The 24,748-nt window shown below is 52.7% G+C and overlaps 10 protein-coding genes across 10 annotated transcripts; 4 read left to right on the top strand and 6 right to left on the bottom strand.

Annotated features, from left to right (window-relative positions):
• Positions 1-131: 131 nt before the first annotated feature.
• HD553DRAFT_273027 (uncharacterized protein) lies at positions 132-2,195 on the top strand (the record flags this gene model as incomplete). Its single annotated transcript, XM_046177802.1, has 9 exons — positions 132-157; positions 260-395; positions 534-629; positions 848-1,019; positions 1,131-1,248; positions 1,388-1,678; positions 1,752-1,927; positions 2,011-2,066; positions 2,133-2,195. 9 exons carry the CDS (start codon positions 132-134, stop codon positions 2,193-2,195), a joined length of 1,134 nt encoding a protein of 377 aa, XP_046035873.1.
• Positions 2,196-2,257: 62 nt separating this feature from the next.
• Positions 2,258-5,477, bottom strand: HD553DRAFT_342701 (uncharacterized protein; the record flags this gene model as incomplete). The annotated part of the gene is made up of 12 exons (XM_046182786.1): positions 2,258-2,347; positions 2,411-2,674; positions 2,885-3,072; positions 3,142-3,284; positions 3,360-3,479; positions 3,561-3,566; positions 3,640-3,721; positions 3,797-3,818; positions 3,890-4,212; positions 4,276-4,322; positions 4,398-4,976; positions 5,419-5,477. 12 exons carry the CDS (start codon positions 5,475-5,477, stop codon positions 2,258-2,260), a joined length of 1,923 nt encoding a protein of 640 aa, XP_046035872.1.
• A 537-nt stretch (positions 5,478-6,014) lies between these two features.
• HD553DRAFT_328977 (hexose transporter) lies at positions 6,015-8,527 on the bottom strand (the record flags this gene model as incomplete). The annotated part of the gene is made up of 13 exons (XM_046181901.1): positions 6,015-6,225; positions 6,277-6,301; positions 6,469-6,554; positions 6,628-6,674; positions 6,735-6,789; positions 6,856-7,031; positions 7,105-7,212; positions 7,283-7,664; positions 7,739-7,812; positions 7,894-7,927; positions 7,991-8,048; positions 8,115-8,274; positions 8,360-8,527. The coding sequence occupies 13 exons, from the start codon at positions 8,525-8,527 to the stop codon at positions 6,015-6,017; spliced, it is 1,584 nt and encodes a 527-aa protein (XP_046035871.1).
• Positions 8,528-9,002: 475 nt separating this feature from the next.
• Positions 9,003-11,048, top strand: HD553DRAFT_356525 (uncharacterized protein). The gene is made up of 12 exons (XM_046183855.1): positions 9,003-9,091; positions 9,163-9,198; positions 9,276-9,451; positions 9,521-9,530; positions 9,606-9,816; positions 9,883-9,908; positions 9,972-10,020; positions 10,081-10,309; positions 10,394-10,418; positions 10,493-10,575; positions 10,662-10,834; positions 10,922-11,048. The coding sequence occupies exons 1-12, from the start codon at positions 9,050-9,052 to the stop codon at positions 10,978-10,980; spliced, it is 1,119 nt and encodes a 372-aa protein (XP_046035870.1). The 5' UTR covers positions 9,003-9,049; the 3' UTR covers positions 10,981-11,048.
• Positions 11,049-11,167: 119 nt separating this feature from the next.
• Positions 11,168-12,784, bottom strand: HD553DRAFT_328976 (alcohol dehydrogenase; the record flags this gene model as incomplete). The annotated part of the gene is made up of 7 exons (XM_046181900.1): positions 11,168-11,331; positions 11,408-11,461; positions 11,571-11,847; positions 11,934-12,121; positions 12,253-12,319; positions 12,416-12,510; positions 12,577-12,784. The coding sequence occupies 7 exons, from the start codon at positions 12,782-12,784 to the stop codon at positions 11,168-11,170; spliced, it is 1,053 nt and encodes a 350-aa protein (XP_046035869.1).
• A 633-nt stretch (positions 12,785-13,417) lies between these two features.
• On the top strand, positions 13,418-15,703 carry HD553DRAFT_45138 (uncharacterized protein). The gene is made up of 9 exons (XM_046184234.1): positions 13,418-13,628; positions 13,746-13,784; positions 13,841-14,202; positions 14,292-14,352; positions 14,443-14,531; positions 14,629-14,800; positions 14,906-15,108; positions 15,187-15,388; positions 15,456-15,703. The coding sequence occupies exons 1-9, from the start codon at positions 13,590-13,592 to the stop codon at positions 15,663-15,665; spliced, it is 1,377 nt and encodes a 458-aa protein (XP_046035868.1). The 5' UTR covers positions 13,418-13,589; the 3' UTR covers positions 15,666-15,703.
• On the bottom strand, positions 15,651-18,622 carry HD553DRAFT_45155 (fungal-specific transcription factor domain-containing protein). The gene is made up of 12 exons (XM_046184236.1): positions 18,388-18,622; positions 17,887-18,288; positions 17,609-17,784; positions 17,429-17,537; positions 16,919-17,359; positions 16,789-16,846; positions 16,582-16,722; positions 16,438-16,516; positions 16,225-16,380; positions 16,075-16,154; positions 15,890-16,013; positions 15,651-15,828 (listed from the first exon to the last, which is right to left on the bottom strand). The coding sequence occupies exons 1-12, from the start codon at positions 18,540-18,542 to the stop codon at positions 15,728-15,730; spliced, it is 2,022 nt and encodes a 673-aa protein (XP_046035867.1). The 5' UTR covers positions 18,543-18,622; the 3' UTR covers positions 15,651-15,727.
• HD553DRAFT_45154 (uncharacterized protein) lies at positions 18,623-19,757 on the bottom strand. The gene has a single exon (XM_046184235.1). The coding sequence runs from the start codon at positions 19,693-19,695 to the stop codon at positions 18,703-18,705; it is 993 nt and encodes a 330-aa protein (XP_046035866.1). The 5' UTR covers positions 19,696-19,757; the 3' UTR covers positions 18,623-18,702.
• A 260-nt stretch (positions 19,758-20,017) lies between these two features.
• On the bottom strand, positions 20,018-22,236 carry HD553DRAFT_312472 (chaperonin 10-like protein). The gene is made up of 5 exons (XM_046180102.1): positions 21,559-22,236; positions 21,214-21,438; positions 21,057-21,128; positions 20,539-20,918; positions 20,018-20,459 (listed from the first exon to the last, which is right to left on the bottom strand). The coding sequence occupies exons 1-5, from the start codon at positions 21,759-21,761 to the stop codon at positions 20,158-20,160; spliced, it is 1,182 nt and encodes a 393-aa protein (XP_046035865.1). The 5' UTR covers positions 21,762-22,236; the 3' UTR covers positions 20,018-20,157.
• HD553DRAFT_324392 (uncharacterized protein) lies at positions 21,972-23,785 on the top strand (the record flags this gene model as incomplete). Its single annotated transcript, XM_046181485.1, has 6 exons — positions 21,972-22,104; positions 22,487-22,616; positions 22,889-22,947; positions 23,231-23,297; positions 23,579-23,646; positions 23,766-23,785. 6 exons carry the CDS (start codon positions 21,972-21,974, stop codon positions 23,783-23,785), a joined length of 477 nt encoding a protein of 158 aa, XP_046035864.1.
• Between the last annotated feature and the right edge of the window lie 963 nt (positions 23,786-24,748).

Below are 24,748 nucleotides of genomic sequence, written 5' to 3'. Positions count from 1 at the left end.
GAAGGTCTTGGGATCATCCCGCCTGACCGTATCCGGCATGTGAACGATAACCAGCATCGTATCATCGATCCTCAACGATAGCAACGATATACATTAGACACATCGAAATATCAACCTCGATTCTTGCAAACATGCCACCTTTCGTCATTCACTGGGGGTAAGTCAGTCGCCTACAATGCCTACACTGATTCAGTCTCGCACTCAAGCTAACATCCACTCCCTCGTCCGACCTGACGTTGTGTCTCATACGCTCGATCAGTATTATCGGCTGCGGTTGGATTTCAGGGGAATTCGTCAAGGACATCTCGATCCAGCGAGACGATGTCACCGATGTCTATCACGCCATCGCGGCGGTCGGCTCGAGGGATGTCAGTAAAGCTCAGACGTTTATCGAGGTACGCATGAATGTCTTTCGGATCTCGATCGTGATGTGATCTCTTGCTGACATAACGACATACCGCTACTTTTCATCTTGAATCTATTATTGCTTTGGGTTCTTCCTTTCGTCGGATTTTGCATGTTTGAGAGGGCAGTCTCACTGTCCAGCCGGAGCCAACGGCCAGCAAAAGGGTTTGACGGACGTCAGGCCTGAGGCTTGTGGGAGTTACGATGATGTCTACAATCATCCGGTGAGCCAAGCCGTCTTCCGCCCTGTCACTCATCGTTTTGACATGCCCGCGATCGCATCTGCAATGGCAACCGTCTGACCTTTTGTCTCACCTCGCCTCGACCCCTATTTTTGATCACCTCGACCCCTAATTCGATCACCCCGACCCCTATTTTTGATCACCTCGACCCCTATCCTTGATCACCTCGACCCCTATCCCTATTCGCCTCGACCCCACAGTCCGTAGATATCATCTACATAGGCACTCCCAACACCGCGCATTTTTCCGATGCCAAGGCGGCCCTCGAAGCGGGGAAACATTGTTTGGTGGAGAAACCGGCTTGTCTGAATGCTAAACAGTGGGACTGTCTGAGCGGGCTGGCCAAGTCGAAGAACTTGTTCCTGATGGAAGGTGAGTGCTGCCGCTTTCGCTGTGGTCGTTTGTCGGCCGATGAGAACTGGGATGATATGAAGTTGATCGAGATCAAGTAGCTGACTGCATCGACTTGAGACATTAATACAGGCATGTGGAGTCGGTTCTTTCCCATCGCCGACGTGCTGGTCCAGAAACTTCATCATGAGCGGGTCCTTGGCGATCTGAAATTCGTCCAATCCGATCTCTCTATGCCGTTTTATAACCTGTGAGTCGTGACGAGACGCTCATTTCGTCGAGCATCTCTCTACAACGACCGCTGATACCTGATTATTGACGCTACCTATATCCACCCCATATCGGCAATCTCAATTGTCACGCTATACATGTTCGTTCATCTCGACAAGTCTCCCGGACACGCACCGGACTATCGCGATGGAATACGCTGGCGGTCCGTTGTACGACCTCGGACCGTACATCCTCCTCGCCCCCTTGTGGCTTCTCTTTCGGGACCCGAAGAACGAACGGACCCGTCCGAGCCAAGTTACTGGACACATGCTCAAGGCCAGGACCGGCGTCGACCTGTCGACGAGCGTTACGCTTAGTTTCGACCGACTCGGAGCGGTCGCCGTGGGTACTACCAGTTTCGCGTATGCGACTTCGAAGGAGACGAAGGTGACCATCGTCGGCGACAAAGGGTAAGTCCATATCAACGTTGTAAAAGTGATTGCGCCATATTGATGTTCCTTCGCGCTCGTCTGTTTCTTCCAGCGAGGTGATAGTCCACGATGGCCCCAACAATTGGACCAAGATCACGATCCGTAGACACGAACCTGGCGAATCTTGGTATCAACCTCGATGGTTGCCAGAAGAGACGATCGAGATGCCGGTCGGTGGTGGGTTCGGCTTGATATTCGAAGCCAACGCTGTGGCGAGGAGCATCCGAGGTGAGTCGTCTGGCCTTGAGACCTGGCTCGGCGGTGGCGCATAGCTGATTCGCACGTCCTCCCCCTCGATCGTGCCTTGTCAGATGGCCAGATCGAGAACGAACGTATGCCTCACGTCGAGACTCGCTTGGCGTTGGAAGTGAGTCCGGTCGAAATCATAATGATGGCAAATCATACATGAAGCGCTGATCGTCCTTTGCCACAGATCATCAACGAAGTTCAGAAGCAAGGAGGATACAAGTTGCCAGCCGGCCTCGAGAAGATGTAGTGTTGAAGAGAAGACGCATACGGATGTGATTGCTACGAAAAGAAACTTTCTGATAACCCGTCTCACCGAGTCGTGTTCATGCCCAAAAGCGTATCCCAATAGTCTTGGTCGAAAAAGTCTGCCGGGGCGTCGTGGGCCTCGAAGAACCGTTGCTGTAGGAGATGTCACCGTCAACGGAACGTCATGGCTGACGAAGTAGCGAAACCGATACTAACCAGCTCCGGTAGTGCCAAGTCCAGATCGGACTGAAGAGATGGGAACCCTCCTTCTGCCTCTGCCCCTGAATGCATGGGCGAGGGCTGGCGCGTTGGTTGACGGGATGCAGACGTCTGATACAGGTCGAGCAAGCTTCGGGAGATGAATCTGGCGACATATGATGGGGCGGATGTCTGGTCCGAGACGCCATCGCACAATTCGTGCACGCTCAAGAGCAAGCCCACGATGGCCGCTTGGATATGGTCAGGAGCGAATCCGATGGCCTGCAAATGTTTTGCCGATGTAGTGATCAGCGAGAGAGCGTTCGCGACGGCGCCTTCCTTGTTCCAGACTTGCCTTTCTCATCACTTGAACGAAAGTGCTGATCTCTATCGCAAGGATGTCTTGTACGTGCAGCTAGTGTAGTTTCGACTCGATATGAGCATAGTCTTTTCCTTCTCCTCTGGACGACGGCTCGAGCTGTTTTCACTCACCAGACCGTCGTCAAGAGCCAGCATTCTCAGGTTGGCGACCAGCTTGTCTGCCGTCAAGAGCAGTGCCGACATGTCGCTAGGCGCCAGAGTGATCTCGGCAAGCGTAGCTTCTGCCTGAACTGCTTGACTCAAGATCGCCAACGATGAGGCTTCATAAGCTCGAGGCGGGATAGGCCAGGTTTGAAGCGCTTGAAGGGAGTGACAAGCGTTGTCAGCGGCTGAGCGTATCCACAAGCCGAAGGAGCTGCTGCTCTCACCTCGATCATCTATCCATCTTGTCGTATACCGTCTCATCAGATCTCGATGGTGTCGCGCCAGAGACTCGCGAATATGAGAAGAGATGGAAATGTCGAATAAAGCTTCAGAGATCGCCAATCGATTGCGCAGAATTGGTAAACCGCTGCACAAGTACGTGTCGAGCCCAAAGTCAGCGACGTGTGCAAAGGGGAAGCTCCGCCGTCTGGGCTCGACTCACTCGATACTACACGCTAGCTTTCGGTCCAGAGGGATGGCCCACGGATGCAGCCTTTGAAACCAGAGTTCAATATCGGGTATGTGACGTGAAATAATGATTGGAGGCCGTCCGAACCACATGCTGAGTACTTACGGCACACGAGGCAAGGACGGGGTGTCAGCTCAGATCTGTCTGTCTCCCGGAAGCGCATGGGAAACTCACCTATAGCTGAAGGAGGTGAGATGACCAACAGGCGTCAGCATCTTGGTCATGCGAGGTATAAATCGCTTGGCCATCATACGAAGCGTCGAAACCTTGCCAAAACCAATGATCGGTCGAGATCAGCAAGTCGAGCTCGACTCGCCTGCAACGAGAGACATCACCTACAGCACAGACCTGAACACAATGAGATGAGCGAGGGACTGATTTGATCACGTCTACATGAGGCAGCCACTTACACAGCCACGTTCTCTCTTTATCCTGTACACGAGTGTGAGCAACGCAGAATTGGGTGGGTGACGGATGCGGGACGGCGAAAGATTCGAACTTACCATGAAGGATTTTGCTTGTACAATGTCTGTGGGCATAGACGATCGTCTAGGCAGATGCAGGTTCAGTTGATAAGCCATGCGTACGGCATGACCGATCTTCAAGAACGCCGTGTTATCCGTAGGCGACTTCCAGTATACCATGATACAGAGCGCTTGGACTAGTTGAATGTTGCACATGCCCTCGGACATTGCCCTCGTTAAGACCTGATTGCACTGGGTTGATAGAGCAGGCCATAGGTCCGGCCGGAAGAATCGGGAAGACGCCGTGAGGATGGCGGTAAGCAGCAGGATTGAGCTGGATCTTAAAAACTCGAACGTGTGATCTGGGCCATTTGTAAGAGATGAGCGAGAAGCCACGGGAAGACATCTTCATGAACTCGACTCACAAGATGGATCTAGCAGAGCTATATAAGGCTGTAATCGATTGTGGAAGCTAGTGAATCAAAGTCGTCCGATCAGCTTGTTTCCGATCGTGACCTGTCAAATGCTTTCTAGTCGGTGGACCCACAGATAAACGAGATGCGTAGCCTCGTGAACCGCCAATAGGCCTATATCGATAGGATCACCGAACCGTCTTGAAATGCTGATGTGCCCTGGGCCTGACGACTCCGACAGCACGAGTTGAGGTTGATGACCCGGATCCAGGTATTGTATGACGTTGACGCTCGCTTCAGGTTCAGCAACCGGTCTCGAGCTCGAGCTCGGGGAAAAGTCCGTAGGCGTGTTCCCAGCCTGGACGGGTCCTTGTACGAGGGTCTCCATGAGTGTTCCTCCGAGTTGCATGACATCGACATTGGGGGAAGGTTGATCGTCTGTCGCCTGTAATATCATGCCGGTCGGGATGCCGAGGCAGTAGCCAGATTGAGTAGTCGAGTCTCCCTGGCGATTAGGCGCGGATACCCCTAAATCATCCTGCCTGGTTGTGCACGTATTCGAATTCGTCCTCTCCGTCGTCTCTCTTCCTTCTTGGTCGCCAGCATCGATGGCATCGATCAGGCCAGATGATCCGTCGTCGCGATCTCCGACTTCCGAAGACCCTCCTCGTCCCGTGTTCAAGCTTGACGATTTCTCTTCCCCAGAAGGCTTGCTGCGGAGACGACCGGCAGTATAGTATAGCAGATCAGCTCAATTCTGCCCTGAGGTATAGTATCTTAACTGCGTTTCATGCTGGAAACCTCACTCACGAAGCTCTCGGCTTTCGACCGCGCTTCTCTGATCGGTACGTACAATCCAGGCTCAGGCGCCGACATCGTTCGCACGGCGACTGAGGCTCTCCCCTACCCCTATCGTGTGGAAAGTCCTGTATGCAGCGGACCTGAAGCGTAAAAGGTGACGATCAGCTATTTGGCTGTCACTCGTTAAGCGATGTAAGCCAAGTCAATGATTCACTTTGAGCTGACGACATGGAAGACACCTGGTAATCCCTCGCAGATTGTGACACGATCATCAGCCGTAAAGTCGAATCCCTCGGACCGGCACCATATACGTATCTTCCCGGCGATTAAGTGACAGGTGCCAAAATGACTCACGCTTGTGTCAGACGTTGTTTCTTGGCATCCTTGGTGGTATTGGATGTTGCAGGAGGCATCGCTTCAAATTGGCCGTTCTGGATCGATTCAAGGATGATTTTCCTATGCTGAAGATTAGGTATCCCTGAGAATCAGAAGAACAGACGTGTCGATGCAGGAATTCCACCATTCCATGATTCCATTGCTAGTCATTTGCGATGCCACTAAGTCCGTGCGATGAGCCAACACTTAATGATGATGCGATCGACCCCTATTCACCTGTAGCCCTTCAGTACAGTCCCCCGGCTGATAGCACTCACTGGATCACTGGATCGGCTGATTACCGCACGACATCGACCCGAAGCAAAGAGTTTACGGCATTCTTGAAGCAACACGCAAGGTTTCGATTTACACAGAACAAACGAATGGATACGGCAAAGAAATGGCTCTACAACACCCCTTTACTCAAAGCGATCAGGGGCGGTCCTACGAAATTGCACCGCGAACGGTGCGGTGATAGATGATAAGGACTATTGTGATACCGATCAGGTCTTCGACTGATCAATTGATCACCGATCACCGATAGGTGATGGATCGAATGTCTAGGCGCGCGCGTGCTAATGCTTGCGAGGCGCCGATTCCAAAACCGGCCCTTCGATGTGCGCCAGGTCCATCTTCTTCGAGTCCATCGCTTCGTCGCCGATGTACTGCACAGTCGTTCCAGTCTCAGATAGCTCATGAGCGCCGGGTGACTTGTTATCGAAGATCTGAGCGATTTCCTCGATAGAATATCCGCGCGTTTCCGGAAAGTACTGCGCGTGTCGAAGACTTGTCAGTATTGCCTGTGATGGAGCTGTGTTCACAAGCGACGACACTCACAAAGAACTGTACCACGAATATGCCACTGCAACGCATGGCAAGTGAGACATCAATTAGCTCTTTAACGCCGCTCGCGTCATACAACATGTCCCTGAACTTGCGCGAGGATGCCGACATACTGCTCAAAAGGCAATGGCATGAACGACTCAATGTGATCAGTGACATATCCCAAAAACCACAGAGGTTCCAGACTCACGACCAGATAGTACTTCCATCCGATGGCTTCGAGCGCAATAGGATTGAGGTATTGATTGACACAGAGCGCGACCCCAACGTTTCTACGTAGAACGAGATGTTGAGGCTTCAACGGCTTTCTGCCTAAGCAAAACGCGGACGATCTGGTACACATACATGTTCAAGACGGCGATGCCCTTCGTCCGCAGGTAGTAGGGCATGATCTATTCGCCTTCATCCTGTCAATCTGCCCTCAGATTCCAGGTTGCCACGGCTGGACCTACCTCACAAGGGTAGGAGATCGTCAGACCCGTGAACGCAGAGTCATACGCTCCGTAGCTATCACCAAAACATCTCATCAACATTCACTCCCGTCCGATCGCAAGAGTCGATATGGGGACTCACTAGAGGAACAAGAAAGCGATGACGCTGCCCCCTATAGCGGCGTTAGGGGATTTCTCGTAACCCGCTGATAATCCAGTTACCAAGCACATGCAGACGAACATGGCCCCGGTAGAGAATAGCCAGAGTTTGCGACGGCCGACTTTGTCCACGCAGAGCGAACCTGCGGTCGCCGCCAACTGAAAGCCTCAGAAGTTCATCTTGTTAGCCCATCTACAAGTTTTGTTATGGAGATGAAGCTATAGAACCTACGTAGTTCCACACTCCCAGAGCGATGGTGATGGCCAGAATCTGGGTGCTGTTCGTAATGCCGACCGTTCGAAGAACAGGCGCGAAATAGTAACTGACGATGCCGACACCCTGAACCGTGCAAAGGCGAGATTCGTCAACACTTGCGCCATTTCATAAGGCGGCGTTGAAACGATCTCACATTGAACTGAGATGTCCACCCGACGAAAGTGCAGATGGCTGTCCGCTTCCTATTGCCAGCGCCTCGGACCAATTCCATCCAACCTCGAGCCGAAGCTTGTTTCTCTAACTCCATCGCTAGGCGAATCTCTTCCATCTCGAACAAGACTAATTCATCGTCCATGTCGCCATTGGCATGATATTTGGCGAGCAATTTGTGAGCTTGCTCAGATTTCCCTTTGGCGACCAGGAAACGAGGTGATTCCGGGGCCCAGACGAGAGCGAACGCTTGAACGACGGCAGCGGCGCATTGCAGCAGGGAAGGGAGACGCCAGGACCAGTCGCCACCGATCCGAAGGGTGGCAAAACTAATCACAGCGGCCATAGTTGATCCAATATAATAGCTGCAGGGGTATCAAGTTCAGCTGAGTTCAGACTCAGAGGACAAGATGGAGGGATTAAGAAGGGTTAGCCTCACGTAGTGTTGTACAGGGCTACTGCGGGTCCTCGTTGTCGCGGATGGGCCAATTCGGTAGCGAGTACAGCTCCGGGCTGCGTCATCATCCCAGAACGAAGAGTTTATCGTTGTCAGCACATTTGCATAGTAACAAGGACATCACGAAAATCACTCACGCCACAGACAGCGCCCCCAAACCCGATCAAGAACCTGTCAAGCGCGTCATATGATGGGGCTCAGGAAAGTGATGGCAAAGCTGCCGATTGGGCTTACCTAGAACCTGTGAACATCGATGTATTCGTAGCAAAAGCTTGAAGAAAGGATCCAAAAGCTAGCAGAATCGTATGGGATATAAATGGGCGTTCACTGACCAAACGAGTTCCATTGAGTCCCGTACTTAAGATCAAGGCGCCAGTGATAATGGCCCAACGCCGCCCGAAGCGGTCAGCCAGGATGGCAGAAACGGGACCTCCAGGGATATAACCGATAGATTGGACGCAAGCCATGAGTCCGAGACGACTTCCCTGAGGGTTGTCAAAATACGCGATCCATTGAGGCTGAACCGAGAAGAAAGTGTTCCCGCTATCAGTTTGAGAATACGCGCGCGCGCACAGGCATGTGAGAAGGCGCAACGGAACGGACCATAGCCTGCAGTGATCCCAACAGTGATCCATCGTATCCTCCCGAAAAGACAGACAAGAAGCAGATAGCGATCCAGAAGTTGCATCGTCGAAGGCCGTTATCTTTCCACCATTTCGGATGAGTTCCGTTGGCCTTGCTGGCCCATCCCGTAGCGGCAGCGGTGTTCATAGCGAAAAGCGGCGTGGTGTGGGTTGATGATCTTCGCGTGTGTGTTTGTCAGTTTCAGTTTCGAATACGATTAAGTATATCAAAGTCTTGTTGGATCACACCTTATGTATGATTGTATGGTCTGTCGCGTTTCTACGACTACCCCAGTCGCGGGACCCGCTGGATGGGTGTGGGGACGCCAAGAAGAAGGAAAAGGCGTTGATATTAGCCGGTCGGTGTATTTGGTCCAGGATGGCATAGGGGATAGCAGGACAGGAATCAGAACTCCAGAAGATGTGAAATCTGCAGAGGATAGAACGATGTATCACATGATGACGTCTCTGATTAGAACATAGGCAGCACGCAAGCGCGCGCAGCGGCACGGTAAATTCGATCGAGCCACGGTTTGACAGACTGTTAATCAGCCGAATCTGAGAATATAAAGTACGTACTTCTGGTACCGCTCTTGGTCGACTATCAGTCTTGTCGCGCAGCCTATCAATTGCAACGCACACAATTCATCGCTTCCTTCACACCGTCAAGATGCCCGCCGCCACTCAGCCTCGACCTATTTTGAACGTCGCAGTCAGTCTCGTATCTCTGTGCTTGAGCGGCAACGGAGATGGCTGAACTCGACGTGTCCTCATTTTATATAGATTATCGGCGTCGGCGAGGTCGCCATGACCACTCACGTTGGTATCGATCGGGCCGCGCGCGTACGTCCGCTTCAAGATCACTGACCTGACTTTCATTCTATCGCCACCCGCAGCTACCGACCCTCCTCCTGTGCTCTCATCTATTTCGGACCCTGGCCATCGTCGACATCAGCCGAGATGCGCTTCGACACTGCGCCGAAAAGTTTCACATTCCCAACACCTTCGAGGACGTGGACGAGATGTTGCAAAAGGTCCCTGAGGTAGACGTTGTCATGATCATGAATGCCAAGTGAGCATACTTGTGGGAAGTCTGCTCAGCCGGAATGCTTAGACTTGCCTTGTCCTGTCTGATCCTTAGCGAATATCATGTCAGTGCCACGAGGGAAAGCAACCATGAATCAACCCTTTAAGTAGTGATTCGCTCATCATACCTACCACGACAGGCTATACACGCTGTCAAGTGTCTCGAGGCGGGGAAACACGTGTTCATCGAGAAACCCATGGCCATCTCCCATCAAGACGCACAGCTGATCGACAGTGCTCGAGAACATGCCGACCGGATCGTCTTTGTCGGCTACATGCGGAGGTATGCTACAGCCTTCCTTCGGGTGAAAGAAATCGTAACGTCCTTGACCAAAGGGCAGATCAATTACGGTGAGCTCCATGGCTAATACAAGTCCAGTTACGTCAAGATTGACATCGAAATCGTGGAATGCCCAGTTAAAGTGCGAGACATCATCGGACAGGTGAGCTGCATCGTGATGATGGGTAGTGATTTCTCAACTGAGGTAGCTCACCCACTTCTCCAGAATGCCTTCTTTGTGGACGAGAGCGGTACCTTTCCTCGTCAATTCGCAGGTGAGCGCTCATTCATCCTGCGTCGACCGAGCCTCTGTCAAGTTGATGCGTCAACTTTAGACTTTCCCAAGAGCGCCAGCGAGGAGAGGCGTCAACTGTCGAAAGAGATTCACTCCCGAGCACTAGGAGACAAGGCCGATAGCCCCCGTGATATCATGACCTGGGCATTGTTAACAGGTCTGGCGAGTCACGATCTGTCTGCGCTGCGAGAACTGATCGGGATGCCAAAGAGCGTGTTGGCTGCTACGAGAAGTCCGAGCGGCTTGTTTCTGACGGTCCTTTTCGAGTAGTAAGTCGGGGTCGTAAGCCAAGGCCCACGCACCTCTCATCCTACCCATCGCTGATCCCGATCATGTTCATCAACTACATACAGCGAAGGGTTCTGTTGCCATTATGAGGTGAGCCTGGGCGCGTGATTGACGGTCACCCGCCCTGGAATGATCCCCCTCTCACTTTGCCTCGCATCATAAAGATGGGTGTTGACTCGGTCAAGCAATTCGACGCGCATATCGAGATCTTTACTCAGGATAGTCACATTCGAGTAAACTACGATACGTGAGTGATGCCTGAGAAAGAGGACCCTTCTCTGATCGGACTAGCTGCTGATGTCATGAATACTCAACCTCTACACGTTTCACTAGCCCGTATATCAAGGGTCTTCCAATCACGGCCACCGTCATCTCGACCAAGTCCAATGGCGATCACGTCGAAGAGAACATCCGGCCGACATTCAAAGATGCCTACACGCTCGAATACGAAGCGATGTATGGGGCGATTGTCGATGGCGATCCCGTCAAGACGGATGCCAAAGATGGTCAGTAACAAACGCTCGATATAGCTCGTTGATTGTGGGCCGGTATAGAAACGGATGTGCTGACTTTTCGCCTCATACTGCCTTCAGCCGACAAAGACCTAGAGATCTTTGATATGATTATGGAGCGCCTGGTCGATCTCTGCTAATCCTAGTCCAAGGAAGGCTCATGCATATCACATTTCCGTAATTGGAAATTACAATTTGTGCGCTGATTGTCTCTATGAGTGAATTATCTATCGAACTTTCCAGATTCAGGACGTCACAGGCTGGTCTTGTCAATTCGAGTTCCAGCATACAATCGTGCGACGCGCATATCCCAGTCAAAGCCGACTTTTAGTCCTTGGCGACCCTGATGACGATCTTGCCCAAGAAATTCGATCCGAGGGAATATTCATACGCCTCCTTGAGCTGATCAAAGTCGAACACCTTGTCCACGAGCGGACGGAACTGAGACGCCTCCAAAGCCCTGTGCATGCGTTTCATCTCGTTGCGCGGGGCTACAGTAAAGATGAAACACGATTAGCGCCCGGCATGCGTCGCGACAGGTGGGTGATCGTGCAAGTCCATGCTCACCTGGACCGATACCACGAGCGATGGGGCCTCCCCATAAGAGAAGAGAAGCGATATCTATAAAACAGTGAACGGCGGTATGATCAGTTCCGACCAGTCTACGGTATCGGTCGAGCCTGCCATAACTGCCACTTGCCGTCCGTCGGGTTTTCTCCCTCTTGCTGACTCGTGAGCATACCCGTCAGCGCGATGAGCCCTCCTGGTTTCATACACCTGATGGACGAAGGTAGAGTTTTGACGCCCCCGATCTCGATGATGAAATCCGCCTTGTTGCCACCGGTCAAGCGTTCGACCTCGGTCTCGACCTTGGAATGCTTTTTCCTGTTGATGACCTGGAATGCGTCTTCGAACTTGATGAGATGGGAGAGGTATTGACGGATCCTGTCCGCCTTTTCGTCAGACGAGGATGTCATGATCACCCGAGCTCCAGCGCCAAGAGCGAGCTGTCGCAACGATTCGTACGTCAGTTTCCGTGAACGGACCGGACTCTACGTGCTTGGCCGAAATGACGATCGCAGCCAATACTCACAGCAGCGGTAAAGAACGACACGCCCCCCGTTCCCATGCAAACGACAACGTCACCGCTAGTGACCTGCTTGGTGCGGCCGTAAAGGGCTGACCAAGCGGTCCCACAAGCGATGGGAAGAGTCGCAGCTTCCTCATACGTCATGTGCGAAGGCATGTGGATGACGTCCTCTTGGCTGGCCCTGAAGTATTCTGCGAGATCGTGTTTGGGCGAGGTGAGCATGCTTGTCTGATAACTGAGACGTATGGTGACGAAGAGGGGAGGCACTTCGATGCAGAAGAAGATGGAAAAGCGCAGTAAGCGGAAAGCCACGTTTGCTTACCGCTTGCCATACCATCGGTACCAGAACCGAGCGCTTTCGTGTACAACCGAGGTTCAGGATACTCGCCCTGCATTATGACGCACCGACAAGGAGATGATCAGCACTTGGACATCCATCAGAACTGGAGTATTTGAAACCCTGACGATTGGTATGGTAGACTCACGGCATTGTGTCCCGGCATGGGCATCGCGGTGACCCGATCTCCGACCTTGAATAGATCGACGTCTGAACCCACTTCGACGATCTCGCCCGCTCCATCTGCGCCAATGAGCTGCTTCAGCCCCACAGCACACCATCGCAGTCGGAAATTGATAATGTACTTACCGGAGACGACGACGACCCCCTCTCGGACGGGTGCGCCATAAGTCCCATTGACGATCTGATTATCCCTAGCGTTCAGACTGATCGCGTGGACTTTGATGAGGACTTCGGTCGAGGATCTTAATCTGGGCTTTTCGACCGTCTCCAAGCACAAACCGTCTGTCGAGCCTTGTTTGTAGAGTTTGTACTGTTGCATCGTGTTCGAAGGCATATTTTACCAGGTGGAGATGAGAGCGAAGGCGGCTGGGGAACAGACAGTGTGGTCAGGCGGATGCGTCTTCGCGCAATCTAGGACGACTTGTTGCGATCCATGATCTCCACAGATGTGATACTTATATATACATACATCATTGTCGTTGAAAAAACACCTCACTGTCAAGGGATTCTAGTAAACGGTGGAAGACGTCACACGAGAATCGTGTTCATGTTGCTAAGCAATTCCCGTTCTGTCACCGTCGAGAACGCGAGGCATTCCGTGAACGTCCGGGATTGCTGTAATCAAGATCTTGTTATGTTACGATTCTCGGAAGCAGGAGAGCAGGGAATGCATGGCTTTCATAGCTTGCTTTGATGCTTTAGTAACGCTGTGATCTCCGTTGAATCGCTTGTATGAATTGTGTGATCGTTGTCGATCGCAACAACCATTGACTTGCATTAACACGCGCGCGCGCTCTGGTCGGAGCTGCGAACGTACCTTGCAACTTGCAGATCTTGGGATCGTATGGGGTTTAATTACGCCCCGACGGCATCGCCTTCGGACACGACCACCCCCACACCGCTGTACCGAGGCCGGGAACTCCAGCATGTCACGTGCTAGATCGATGAGCTTGCCGCTTTACCGGGTTGGCTATCCTCGCGTGGACGATCAAAGTGGACGGAGCAGATACTATACCGATAGACCGACGTGTTGTAGTCTATAAATTGACAACGACCTGCCGCCCGTGTCGAAGCAGGAACATCTGGAGGCACTCTTTGATTTCAAGGATCAGCTAACAGACGAAAGCGACGAGACGAACATGCCCTCTGCCATCTCGAAACCGCGGTACATCGCCCTCGTAGGTCGCGCCTCCCCAAAACGTCCACGCGACAATGGCCGGCGCTGATGATCACGCACCTCTTTGACCCCTATCCCGCCCATCATCGTGCTGATCGACTTCAAACCTCCACCCCAGACCGACATCGACAACGAGCCTGACGATGCAGAATCATTCGTAAGGCCCATCTCAAGTCTCAAACATAGTCCCGTACCGACGTAATCGCTTTGCAGGTCCGACTGCTCTTGTACTCGAACGACATCGACATCGAAGGCGTCATCGCCGTCACCTCGACATGGCTTCCCAACGAAGTCCACCCAGAGACCCTGAACGATATCGTCACCGGCTACCGAGCGGTCCACGGGAACCTCCTTAAACATTCGAAGGACTACCCGACGGCAGAGTATATGGACTCGGTCATTGTCGGAGGGAACCCGACTTATGGGATGAAGGAGATTGGGGAAGGACATGATTCGCCTGGCAGTGATCTGATCATCAAGGCCGCTGATAAGGAAGATGAAAGGATGTTACACCTGGGTCTGTGGGGAGGGGCGAACACTCTGGCTCAAGCTCTTTGGAAAGTCAGGTCGACCCGGTGAGTCCCATCTCTTGCATGTCAATCAATAAGTAATAAGATCAGGCACTGAAACGATGATCCTGCTCGATACGTTCTTCGTCTTACAGATCACAGGAAGAGCTAGACAAGTTTATCGAAAAGATCCAAGTCTATGCTATCAGCGATCAGGTGAGTTTGCTGTACTGTGATGTGATCTCCCTCTACGTCTTGAGGGCGACTTGAGGCTGAGATTGAATGCCGTTCGAAACTGTGTCACAGGACGACGCTGGGCCTTGGATCAGACGGAACTTCCCCATGCTACGTTATATCGTCACCGTCGCCGGTCAGAATGCGTATGGATTCGCCACGTGAGTCCCTCCTCCATCCCGACCCTGACGCTGAGATGCACTGCACTGTGCCATACTGACATCGGGATTGCTGAACTGTAAACCCGGCGTGCTGTAGATGGACAGGCATCTCGGGCGATATCGGTAACGTCTTCGACGGACCGGACAAGACGCTCGTCTCCAAAGAATGGATCGCCGAGAACATCCAGATCGGACCCTTAGGTGCCAAGTACCCTACGTACAAGTTTATCATGGAAGGAGATACTCCTGCTTATCTGGGCATTATTCCCGTGAGTCGCAGAGTCCATGGTCTTGGAGTCGATTGTCTTGGTGATCCACGCTAGTGAAGAGGAGAGCTGATACGGTATCATGGGCTGAACTTATTGGTATCGCAGAACGGCCTGAACGTGCCCGAACGGATCGACTGGGGCGGCTGGGGTGGGCGGTACAAGAAACTCCTCGATCCTGGCTCGAGGCATTACCACGACTCCAATGACAAGGTGATCAGTCCCGTGGATGGCAAGGAGCGTTCGACGACGCATACCAGTGTTTGGAGGTGGCGGCCCGAGGTCCAGAACGATTTCGCGGCCAGGATGCAGTGAGTATAGGCGTCGGGATCGCAGGACGACGACTCGACGAAAGGAATCTGACAAGGCTGTGCTGTGATTATTGTCAGATGGACCTTGGACACGCCGAAGACGCGACCCAACCACCCCCCTACCGTCGTGGTCAACGGGGATGATTCGCAAGAACCCCTATCGATCACCGTCAAGCATGGCGAGACGATCACCATCGACGCCAGCAAGTCGTTTGACGTGGACGGAGACTCGTTGTCATTCGAGTGGTTGCAGTATAAAGAAGCCGACACGTTCTTCCCCGTGAGCAGATCGCCTTCGTACAGAGACTGCCTGTTCTCAGATGCTGACGGGACCCCTTGGCGCACAGGCCGTTTTCGAGGTCAAGACGTTGGATTTCCACGGGACCGAAAGGTCGGCACAACTCAAGGTCACCTTCCCCACCGATACCACGACGAGCATCGGTTTCAGGACCGTCAACGAGACTAGCCAGAACTTTCATCTGATCCTCAAGGTTACCGATGACGGCGTTCCCACATTGACTCGATACAAGCGGGTCATCGTGACCGTGAGCAAGTAGTAGCATTGTAATTTTGACGAGCGACAGTGACAATATGTTTTCGATGAGATAATCATGGCTCGTCATGCCTGAAAGTTAAAGTCCCCATATTGCGTCAGATCGAAAAAGAGCTGATTGAAGTCTTGATCGCCGAACAGCCCGTCGGCATCCCAAAGTGGGACCGCTGTCGAGGATCCAAGTCAATAAGAGGGCACTATTAGATGTCGATTCAACCCGGCGCTCACCAGCTTCATATCCCGTCTCATCGGGCACCAAACCGTCCAACGATTGAAAGACGGAATCGCGTAGTTGTCCCATCTCTGAAACGTTTGTATCGCCTTCGGACCGGTCGCAAGTTGAGATGATGCGCTGTCGTTGAAGGATCAGACTAGACCTCTATCATCTTGCTCGCAACCAGAACCCAACTCACCATCTCGGCTTCAGATAGTATAGTATCCGTCGCACCGCCCTTGACGACATTGCCCACGATCAACCGGTCGCTTCGTTTGGCTATCGAGTTCGTATAATGGTTAGCGATGGTCAGTACGTGAGTCCAGCAGGTCGGAATCGCAAGACTTGCCTAGAGCCGCCGCGATCCATCCTACACCGAGCCAGACGTCGGCTTGTTCTCGTAACACTTTCGCACAGACCGTAAAGCTGACAAGAGCAGATGTCGAGAGCAGTGTCTTGGCGCGACGTAGCGGAACAGTGGGTCTTTGTCCTTGCGAACGGATCTCTGGGGTCGACGCCTAGATCAGCTGAGGGTTCGGTTCGACCAAGTTATCGCACTCACCCGAAGCCCAAGTGGAAGCCGCCACGTAAAAGCACTGGTTGATGAATGGGTTATTGAGCAGAAGTCGGCGGTTCTGTGACTAGAAGTGATCGAGCCGAGGGTAAGCGAGACAGCATGACATTGCGAATCGAACCTCGTACTCACATCGAGCGACGCGACGATATCCTGGATACTCCTCGCAGCTGTCTTTTGTATCTCTACCGCTTCTAAAGCTTGCATCTGAGCAAAAGCGGCTCGGGCATGTATGAAAGGTTCTCTGTGTAATATGGCCAGGATACAGTAGTACTGCCAGCGTCGAAGGATCGAAGGTTAGTATCATGACTTTTCCCAGGCAATCGGGTCGAAACTGACCCAAAGATGGAGGTGAAGATACATGTCTCCATCGCCGATGCGGACATGTCTCGTCAGGCTAGTGCCGTCAAGCTCGAGGAGGTCAGCTTTCGCAAGCCTTTGTTGCTCAAAAAGAGTGTACGACGCTCACTTGTCAATGTTCCACGTCAAGACCGGGGGCAAGGCCTCGTACAAGGTGATGACCGAGTTCTCGAGCTGAGCCAGCGCATCCAGTTCCAGGGCAAACGCGGGATCGGTCACCAAGGCTTCCCAGTCGACCCGACCGCCGTTCAACGCTCGTCTCGACGCGGATCCGGGCCTCGTCCCGTTTGGACTGCTCGGTGCCGTTGGCCCTATGCTCTCGCCCGTGAAGCCGGGTAGCCAGTACGGTGACGAGTTGACGAGTTGGGCGATAGACCCATACAGCTGGGTAAGACGGATGGTATAGGCAAAAGCCAAAGAAGGGCGATCCGGGGTACTGGCATACAATGTCTGGCTTGATGAGTCTGGTTGAGCAATCTCGATGTGGGCGTCGAGAAAGGTGACTGGTCTACCGGTTCCGATGGAAAGCGATCGATCGAGCAGGTAGACGCTGAGCAAAGGAGCCTTACTGGTCAGGCGGGATAGGTGGTGTAAGTCACGACGGATATGTTTGACTCACCACCAGAACAGCGTTCGGAACGATCGAGACGCGAATCTGCCTGACATCTTGCGATGCCCGCCGAGATCAGTGATCATTCGCATGGCGAGCCCGGTGTACGCCCAGAGTCCTGATCGAAGCGGCAACGTAAAGGCTCTCGTCAGCGTGTCGTCTAGCCAGGTATCGGCGACATCTGCTCACCAGCTTCGTTGTTCATGCCCAGCTCGTAATAAGCGAGGAACAACAGCGCGGCGACGACGTTGTTCGAAGGCATTCCCAAGAGGGGGATGAGCAGTTGTTTCGCGTTGTCGGCAAAAGCGCTCCCTCGACAGAAAGGATGTTGACTGATCCCTACGATCTCGTCCATCTGACAGAACCTGTGACGGCGACGTGAACCCGAGCCGACAAGGTATCCAGTCAGTACCATACGGGATAACGCCGTCCGAGCACGGAGACATCCGAGGAATCTGTACACTGACCTAGCGCTCAAGGCGCACATCATGCTAACCATCAGTATCGTCCCCGCATCCACCATCTCGCCCGCCAGTTTGCCATCGAGCGCCTTCTTCTCGATGAACGGGAAGATCGAGCCAAAGTGTTGAAAGAAGACGTCGATGAGCGGGGCACGGAGGTCAGGCCGGGGTAGTCTTGTATGCGGGTCGACCAGGGGAAGTCGGGGCAAGTCCAGAAGGTGCCGAGAGTTGGAAGAAGGAGCTTGGGTATGGGTGGTCGTGCTCGATTGAGCGCGAGGTTGGTTGTGATTGTGGCTAGTCGAAGCGTGTTGTTGATTGTCGACCTGGAGTCCAGATCGAGATGTCGGGCCCCGGATCGACAGCCGCACTCTTCCCAAACCCGGATTGATGGCGGTAGGTCCGTACGGTCTGTATCGCAAATCGATTCCAGTCGGAACCATTCAGACGGTAAGCGTTTCCCCTCACCCGAACCCCACCTCCTTGTACGACGAGGAGAATCGAACTCACCGAAGATATTCGTACGAAAGCCCACTCATCCCACTTTCTCCCTCTTCCGCTTCCTCTTCCCTTAAGTCCCCGTCTCTCGACACTCCGTCTCCCACAGGATGCACTGTACTCTCACCCGCAGCTTCCAAGCCTGCGTCGGTCGACTCCATGTTCATACCCAGACTCTCAACACCACCACCACCACCACCATCGTCTGGTCCCAACCCACCGTTGGTGAAGCTCAACAAGCTAGCGGTAAGATAGAAGAGAAGGAAACGCGATTTACGGTACCGTAAGCTCAGGGCTCGTTCAGCGTGGGTGTTGATGTTTTGGAACTCACTTTTCCGCAGCGGAATACGTCGAGTTCATGTTCAGATTCAAATTCAGATCCAGGTTCAAAGCCGAGTGGGAATTCAACGGGTAGTCGTTGTCGTTGTCTCTGCCATTGGAGTTGTCGTTGAAGGCAGGTCGCTGCGAGCCGGTAGGAGCTTGAAGATGGTGATGCTGGTAGTTGTAATGATCAGAGTGCGATTGTATTTGCTGACCCGATTGAAGCTCTGATCTCGATTGATAAGACGCTGGTCGATGATCGTCCAAGTGGGTTGAGGATTGTAGGACCATCGGATTCAAGAGAGCGGAGAATCTCCCGTTCCCGTCTGTTGGTGGTGATCTCGAATGCGAATGCGAATGCGAATGCGAGTGCGAATGCGAATACGATGTGGACGTCGATGGGAGGAAGAGTTGGTGAGGCTGTGAATGTGATTGTGATCCGTCATCGGCAACACCGAACGATGAGGAGAATGATCTCGTCGTGCTGGTGGTGGTTATATCGTTATCGGTGAAACGGGTCTCTCTTCCCGGGTCGGCTCGAACTCGATCTCGAACTCGATGGTGAGAGGACGACGAGGACTCGTGACGAGCAAGTCCCTTGGTACCGACTGTTCCAGTTTGATAGCCTCGATGCACCTCTGTCGGATCTCGATCAATTGTAGTTTCCTTTTCCCGTTCGCCATCCGACGATCCCGACCCGGACCTCGATCTCGATCTCGACCTCGACTTTTGCCCTGCCCCTCCCACGCCCCCTGCCGACCCAGCTTCTTGCCCTGCTCTGACCTTTTTGAACTGTCTCCTCCGCTTGTCAACCTCTGGCCAGTGACAAGGCCAGTCTCCGGCTATACAGCTCGCACATACGGGTCGGAGGGCGTCGCACTTGCGTTTCCTCTCCCTGCACGGGTAGCAGGCTACGGGACCTCGACGTCGTTTCTTGCGGATTGTGGTAGGGTCCAGAGGGAGGTCTTCCGCCGTCGGACTGGATCTGGGGAGTGACATGGTGTCGCTATAGGCTGGGCTGATGATCTACAATAATGCTTGGGTATCGATAGGGATTGAGTGGATGTGACGTTGATGATGATCACTTCGACCCGTTTAGCCGAGACCCACGAGCGAAACAGGATTAGTAGCGAATTACTTATCAGATCCCGGTCACATTAGCATTTCGCGACTAACCGTAATCCGAGTGCATTAGTATTTTTTGCTAATGGAGCTGCTAATTCCACGCGCGAGATTGCTAATCAGTTCATTGACACACCACTTGCTCGCCAACTTTCAATGAATAGGCTTCTATAGATACGTAAAAGGTAACACAGATCCTTCCCGAGTTGCAAGCCATGCTGGGAAATATGGGCATGGATAGACCAGTGTCGACATATCATCAAATAGCGAAGAGAAGGAATATACAACGGTACGTTCTCTCATATCACGGTGCCTTTTTGCCGCGATGCGTCGATCTAATCACTCCTCCTCATCCTCGTCTTCATCCTCGTCCACGATCTGAACCTTGACGCTCCCTCCCTTTGGATCAGCCGCCAGCAAGAAAGCTTCGACGCTTTCCTCCAATTTGAACGTATGCGTGATCATCCCCTGTACGCCGACGAGTTTCCCAGCGGAGAGCATACGGAGGACCAGGGGCCAGGTGTTGATGTAACGGAAGAGGAAACGGACGTCCACCTCGCGCATGCTCAGGTTTTGGAGAGGGATCATCTGTTCGTTGTGGCCGTTGCCGATCTCCATCAGGACGCCACCTGATCGGATGGCTGCGACGAGGGAGAGATGGCTGTTAGTAGGGGAGTTCACGGGTGTTTGCGAGTAGGGGAATGTCGGCAGGAGACTCACCATAACCAGCAGCATAGAAGCTCGTCTGAGCTCCCGTACACTCGAGCGCGACCTCGGGTTCCAACCCTTCCTCGACCTCGCCCATCAACCCTCTTATCCTCCTAGCCACCTCCTTGCCATCCCAACTCGTCTGACAACAGAGTACCAAGTCCGCACCCATCTCTCTAGCCCGCTCCAACTTGTGCTGGGCAATGTCGGTAACCAAGATAGGGTAGGCTCCAGCGGCTTTGGCGATAGCCAAGGCGTTGAGACCGATAGGGCCTGCTCCGCAGATCAAGACGGGTTGGCCGAAGACGAGGCCGGAGCGTTGGATACCGCCCAAGGCGACCGAGATGGGTTCGACGAGGGCGGCGGTGGAGAAGGACATTGTCTCTGGGATCCTGAGAGCGCAGAGCGGGCGTACAATGATGCCGAGCGTAAGAGGGAGAATTGTAGAGGAAAGTGACATATGTGAGCTCGAGCGAGAAGGGCAACTCGGTCTGTCAGAGCCGACGACCGGATGAGGAGTAGATGCTTACTTGAAGAGGAAAGACGCCTTGTGGGCGATGTACCTCGCCAAGGTGCCGTCCGTAGGCGGCGTTCCGACGAACCTGTTCAACACCCCAAGCCGACGGACGGATGTCAGCATCCTCCAATCCGATTCAACAGCAGTCCGACTCGATGCAAGGTACTGACTTGACATCCGGGCACAAGTTGTACCTCCCGCTCTTACACTGCCCGCAAGCCCAACAACTCTGCCCGGGCTCGATAGAGACCCTGTCCCCGACCTGCACGTTCTTGACATTCGACCCGATGGCGATGACCACCCCGCTGGATTCGTGACCGAGCACAATGTCCTTGTCGACGACGTAGTCCCCGATCCCGCCCGTCTTCCAGAACTTGACGTCCGAGCCGCAGATCCTGCGAGAAAAATGTACGGAGGGGTTGGGCCCAGAGAAAAGTTGGGTCAGCGCGATGAACGATCGTGGTAGCTTCGAGTCGAGTCCGAAACAACTAGGTGGATGACATGTACAGACTCACCCTGTGGCTTTGACGTGTACGATCGCCTCGTCGGGTCCAGCGATGGGGAAGGGGATCTCTTTCATGTAGATCTGGTGATCCGGGGTGGTGACGAGCGCGATGTTCTTCCTCGGTTTCATCGTGCGACTACTGGTGGTGGTGGATCCGTTGACGTGTCCGTTGACGTGTCCATTAGCATGGGACATGGTGTTGACGGGCGACATGGTGACTTGAGATAGTTCGATAGACTTAAATAGGGGAGGACGTGGCGGTTATCGATGATAGCTGGTGGTTCGACAGGGATTGAAAAGAGTCGCAACGATGGCGTATCGACGGGATGCTGATGTCGATGTGCGATGTCATGGTGCGTCCACATCGACATCGTGGTCGTTTTTGTCTATATGTATACCGGGGTATTTGTGTGCAGCCCGAGTATGCCTCGTACCGTGGCCCGTGGTATGGCTCATCGCCGACTACGATATCAGACCGTCGAACCGTCGAGCCGTTGGGAGGTCGAGCTGTACGCTTCCTCGTTCGTTCCACGTCGTTCCCGCATAACCGCGTTTTGTGCGTGGGAACGAGATTCTTCGGGGACGACGACAGATCCTGTCTACTCGCTACTCGCTGAGACGGCGGCACGGCTCTGTTCCTCGACGTCTTGAGGATGAAATGGACGATGAGGGGTATCGGATGCGTATATGGGCCCTATAGCATGTATGTACATTGATCGATCCGAGTGACAGGGATGACGCTTTTGGTGCAAGACTTGGTGATCAGAGGGGAGTCGATGCGCAGTGTGGGTGCTTGTGCTCGCAGCTGAGGGAGAACTGACGCGGGTGCTAGGTGCGGCTCAGTTGGTTCACACAGGCTAGCAAGGTGAACAGTGGTTTGTTCACAGTGAACGGGTATCTGTGCTCTTGTGCTTGGCGGTGTGTGTGCATGTGAGCAGCTGTCTGTTGGCTTGTGACTGGGTGTTTGCTTGCGTGTGGTGAAGGTGTGTTCACATATGAACAGCCGTCAGTTGGCGTTGGTGCATGTGATCAGAGTCTGTTCACAGTAGGACACAGGTTTGTTGACAAGTGAGCGAACATTAGTGCTTGTTCTGAATTGCCAATGTACATGTGCTTGCACATGAACCGAGTCTTGTTCACATAAGACCACATGTTTGCTTACAACTGCACAATTGGTGGCAGGGTCTGTGCATCACATGTGACAGCTGTTCACACGTGCGCAGACATCAGTTGACGGATGAACAAGTGGATGTGCTTGGCCTTATCTGTCGGTGCACATCAGTGAATATGCAAACACATGTCTGTCTTCATCGACGTGAGATGTGTGCTCATGTCAACAGATGTATGTTCACAACCAACTTGTATTGGTGCACGTCTGATCACCACAACACACGCAGATGTATGCAAGTGATCTAACGGTGGTGCACAAGCCATGTTTCCGGAGTACAACAATTCTCACATGAACCATTGTTAGATCACAGGTGCACAGATGTGTGCGCACCATAGAACGGATATTGCAGCACAACATCAAATGCCCTGTTCATTCTTGTTTGCACGTGAACGTGCGGATGTTGATTGGTGAACAAATGTTGGTGCTTATCTCCACATGACAGTTTACGTTGTTGGGCATGAGAACTAAGGTTCTGCCTGGCATGCACTAACAACTGTGCACTTGTCAACAGATGTTGGTGCACAGTCTTGCAAGTCCTGTTTGCATCAGCGCACATGTGAACATCTGCATGTCGAGTTGTGGGAAGACATTAGTGCTTGGTCCTGATTGCCTGTTGATGCGGGTTGGTACTTGAAGAGCTGTTCAATCATGGGTGCATCGGAGACGGTGCATGAGGGGACGGCTGTTTGTGCACAGCCTTACATGTCTTATCCACATTTGTTGATATGTGAACAGGACCCTGTTGTCAAGTGAACAAGTGTTTGTGCAGAATTACAAATGTCTGTTCTTGTCAATTCATGGATACACTGGAGATTGTGCACAACTGATCATCTGTCTGCCCACAACCTTGTATGTCCAGTTCATATCTGCTCACAGATGAACAGATGTCTGTCAAGGACGCACTGGCGTTTGTGCAACAAGTTCAATGTTAGTTCTTGTCAATTCTACTGTGCACCAGAGTTGGTGCAAAGGTGAACAATTGTTTGTTCACAGCCTTACATTTCCTGTTTATGCCTGTTTATATGTGGATTGTTGTCTGTGCACAGGTCAACCATCGTTTGTTTGAAATTGCAAATATCTGTTCTTGTTAGTTGACAAATGCATCAGCATGCGTGCATGGGTGGTCAAGCGTTTGCTTACAAACTTGAATGGTCTGTTCATGTTTGCGCACATGCAGATAGTTGTGTGTTGACAGAGGGACAACTGTTTGTGCAACAATTGAAATGTTTGTCCTTGTTGATCCTCATGTGCACCGGAGTGCATCTATTAGGCTTGCCTGCAAGCCTGGAATAGTATCACACGGGACTAGAAGGTAAGGGTAAGGGAATGGATGTAATAACGGATGTAGTACAACTAGTACTACATTACAGTAAACACATAGGGGGTGTTCTAGATATACTCCGTACGGGAACTCTCATCGGAGGTCCCTGTAAAACTACCCGACGCGGATGTTTGGTACGCGTACCGCGGATACTATAACAGGATCCCCCCCCTAGGCCGAGATTCCAGATCGGCCAGCGCCGGTCGTGTTTCATGTAGGCACCTTTGTTCTCTCCTTTTGCCCTTCCCACCGGTAAGCGTTCGTCGCTCACACACGTCTACCTGTTTCACAGGGCACCCGAATTTCGGGCCCGATGGGGCGCGTCTTGTTGTTGTTCTTTTCTTTGTCCTTGCGCGGACATCCGTATGGGCGCATGTCCGACTCATTGTTCGGGAGGTGTAAACAAAGGAGACCGTTGTTGATTTGACGTCCATACCGCTGTTGTTGTACAATATCCTCTCTCCATATGCCCATATCCATAGCAATAGTATTGTCCTAGTTGCTCTCTTTGCTAGTACCGCAATTCCTCTTTTGTTTGGGCCGCCGTAGCAGCAAGGATGTAGGGTATAAAGGGGATCGCGTTCGCGTTTGCGAAGTGGGGAGTAAGTTGTAGGTACCTTTCGCTACTACTCACTTAGGGGTTAGGGGTTAGGGGTTAGGGGTTAGGGGTTAGGGGTTAGGGGTTAGGGGTTAGGGGTTAGGGTTAGG

This window comes from Filobasidium floriforme, assembly GCF_021052385.1.
Source record: "Filobasidium floriforme strain CBS 6241 chromosome Unknown HD553scaffold_13, whole genome shotgun sequence".
In the NCBI taxonomy this organism is placed as follows: Eukaryota; Fungi; Basidiomycota; class Tremellomycetes; order Filobasidiales; family Filobasidiaceae; genus Filobasidium; species Filobasidium floriforme.
The sequence above is the reverse complement of the archived record's forward strand: the minus strand, read 5'-3'. Positions and strand labels throughout refer to the sequence as shown.

Bases quoted from the DNA above. Each gene is read 5' to 3' on its own strand.
- HD553DRAFT_356525 (XM_046183855.1), top strand. From the start codon at position 9,050: ATGCCCGCCGCCACTCAGCCTCGACCTATTTTGAACGTCGCA. The intron at 10,419-10,492 runs GTGAGCCTGGGC...CGCATCATAAAG, and splicing joins GGTTCTGTTGCCATTATGAG to ATGGGTGTTGACTCGGTCAA. The intron at 10,835-10,921 runs GTCAGTAACAAA...TACTGCCTTCAG, and splicing joins CAAGACGGATGCCAAAGATG to CCGACAAAGACCTAGAGATC.
- HD553DRAFT_312472 (XM_046180102.1), bottom strand. From the start codon at position 21,761: ATGTCGCCCGTCAACACCATGTCCCATGCTAATGGACACGTCAACGGA. The intron at 20,919-21,056 runs GTAAGCATCTAC...CTGCGCTCTCAG, and splicing joins AAGGCGTCTTTCCTCTTCAA to GATCCCAGAGACAATGTCCT. The intron at 20,460-20,538 runs GTGAGTCTCCTG...CCCTCGTCGCAG, and splicing joins CTTCTATGCTGCTGGTTATG to CCATCCGATCAGGTGGCGTC.
- HD553DRAFT_45138 (XM_046184234.1), top strand. From the start codon at position 13,590: ATGCCCTCTGCCATCTCGAAACCGCGGTACATCGCCCTC. The intron at 14,203-14,291 runs GTGAGTCCCATC...TTCGTCTTACAG, and splicing joins TGGAAAGTCAGGTCGACCCG to ATCACAGGAAGAGCTAGACA. The intron at 14,801-14,905 runs GTGAGTCGCAGA...TTGGTATCGCAG, and splicing joins CTTATCTGGGCATTATTCCC to AACGGCCTGAACGTGCCCGA.
- HD553DRAFT_45154 (XM_046184235.1), bottom strand. From the start codon at position 19,695: ATGTCACTCCCCAGATCCAGTCCGACGGCGGAAGACCTCCCTCTGGAC.
- HD553DRAFT_45155 (XM_046184236.1), bottom strand. From the start codon at position 18,542: ATGAACATGGAGTCGACCGACGCAGGCTTGGAAGCTGCGGGTGAGAGT. The intron at 16,723-16,788 runs GTCAGTTTCGAC...CGACGCTGGCAG, and splicing joins ATCTTCACCTCCATCTTTGG to TACTACTGTATCCTGGCCAT. The intron at 16,014-16,074 runs GTGAGTTGGGTT...CTTCAACGACAG, and splicing joins TACTATCTGAAGCCGAGATG to CGCATCATCTCAACTTGCGA.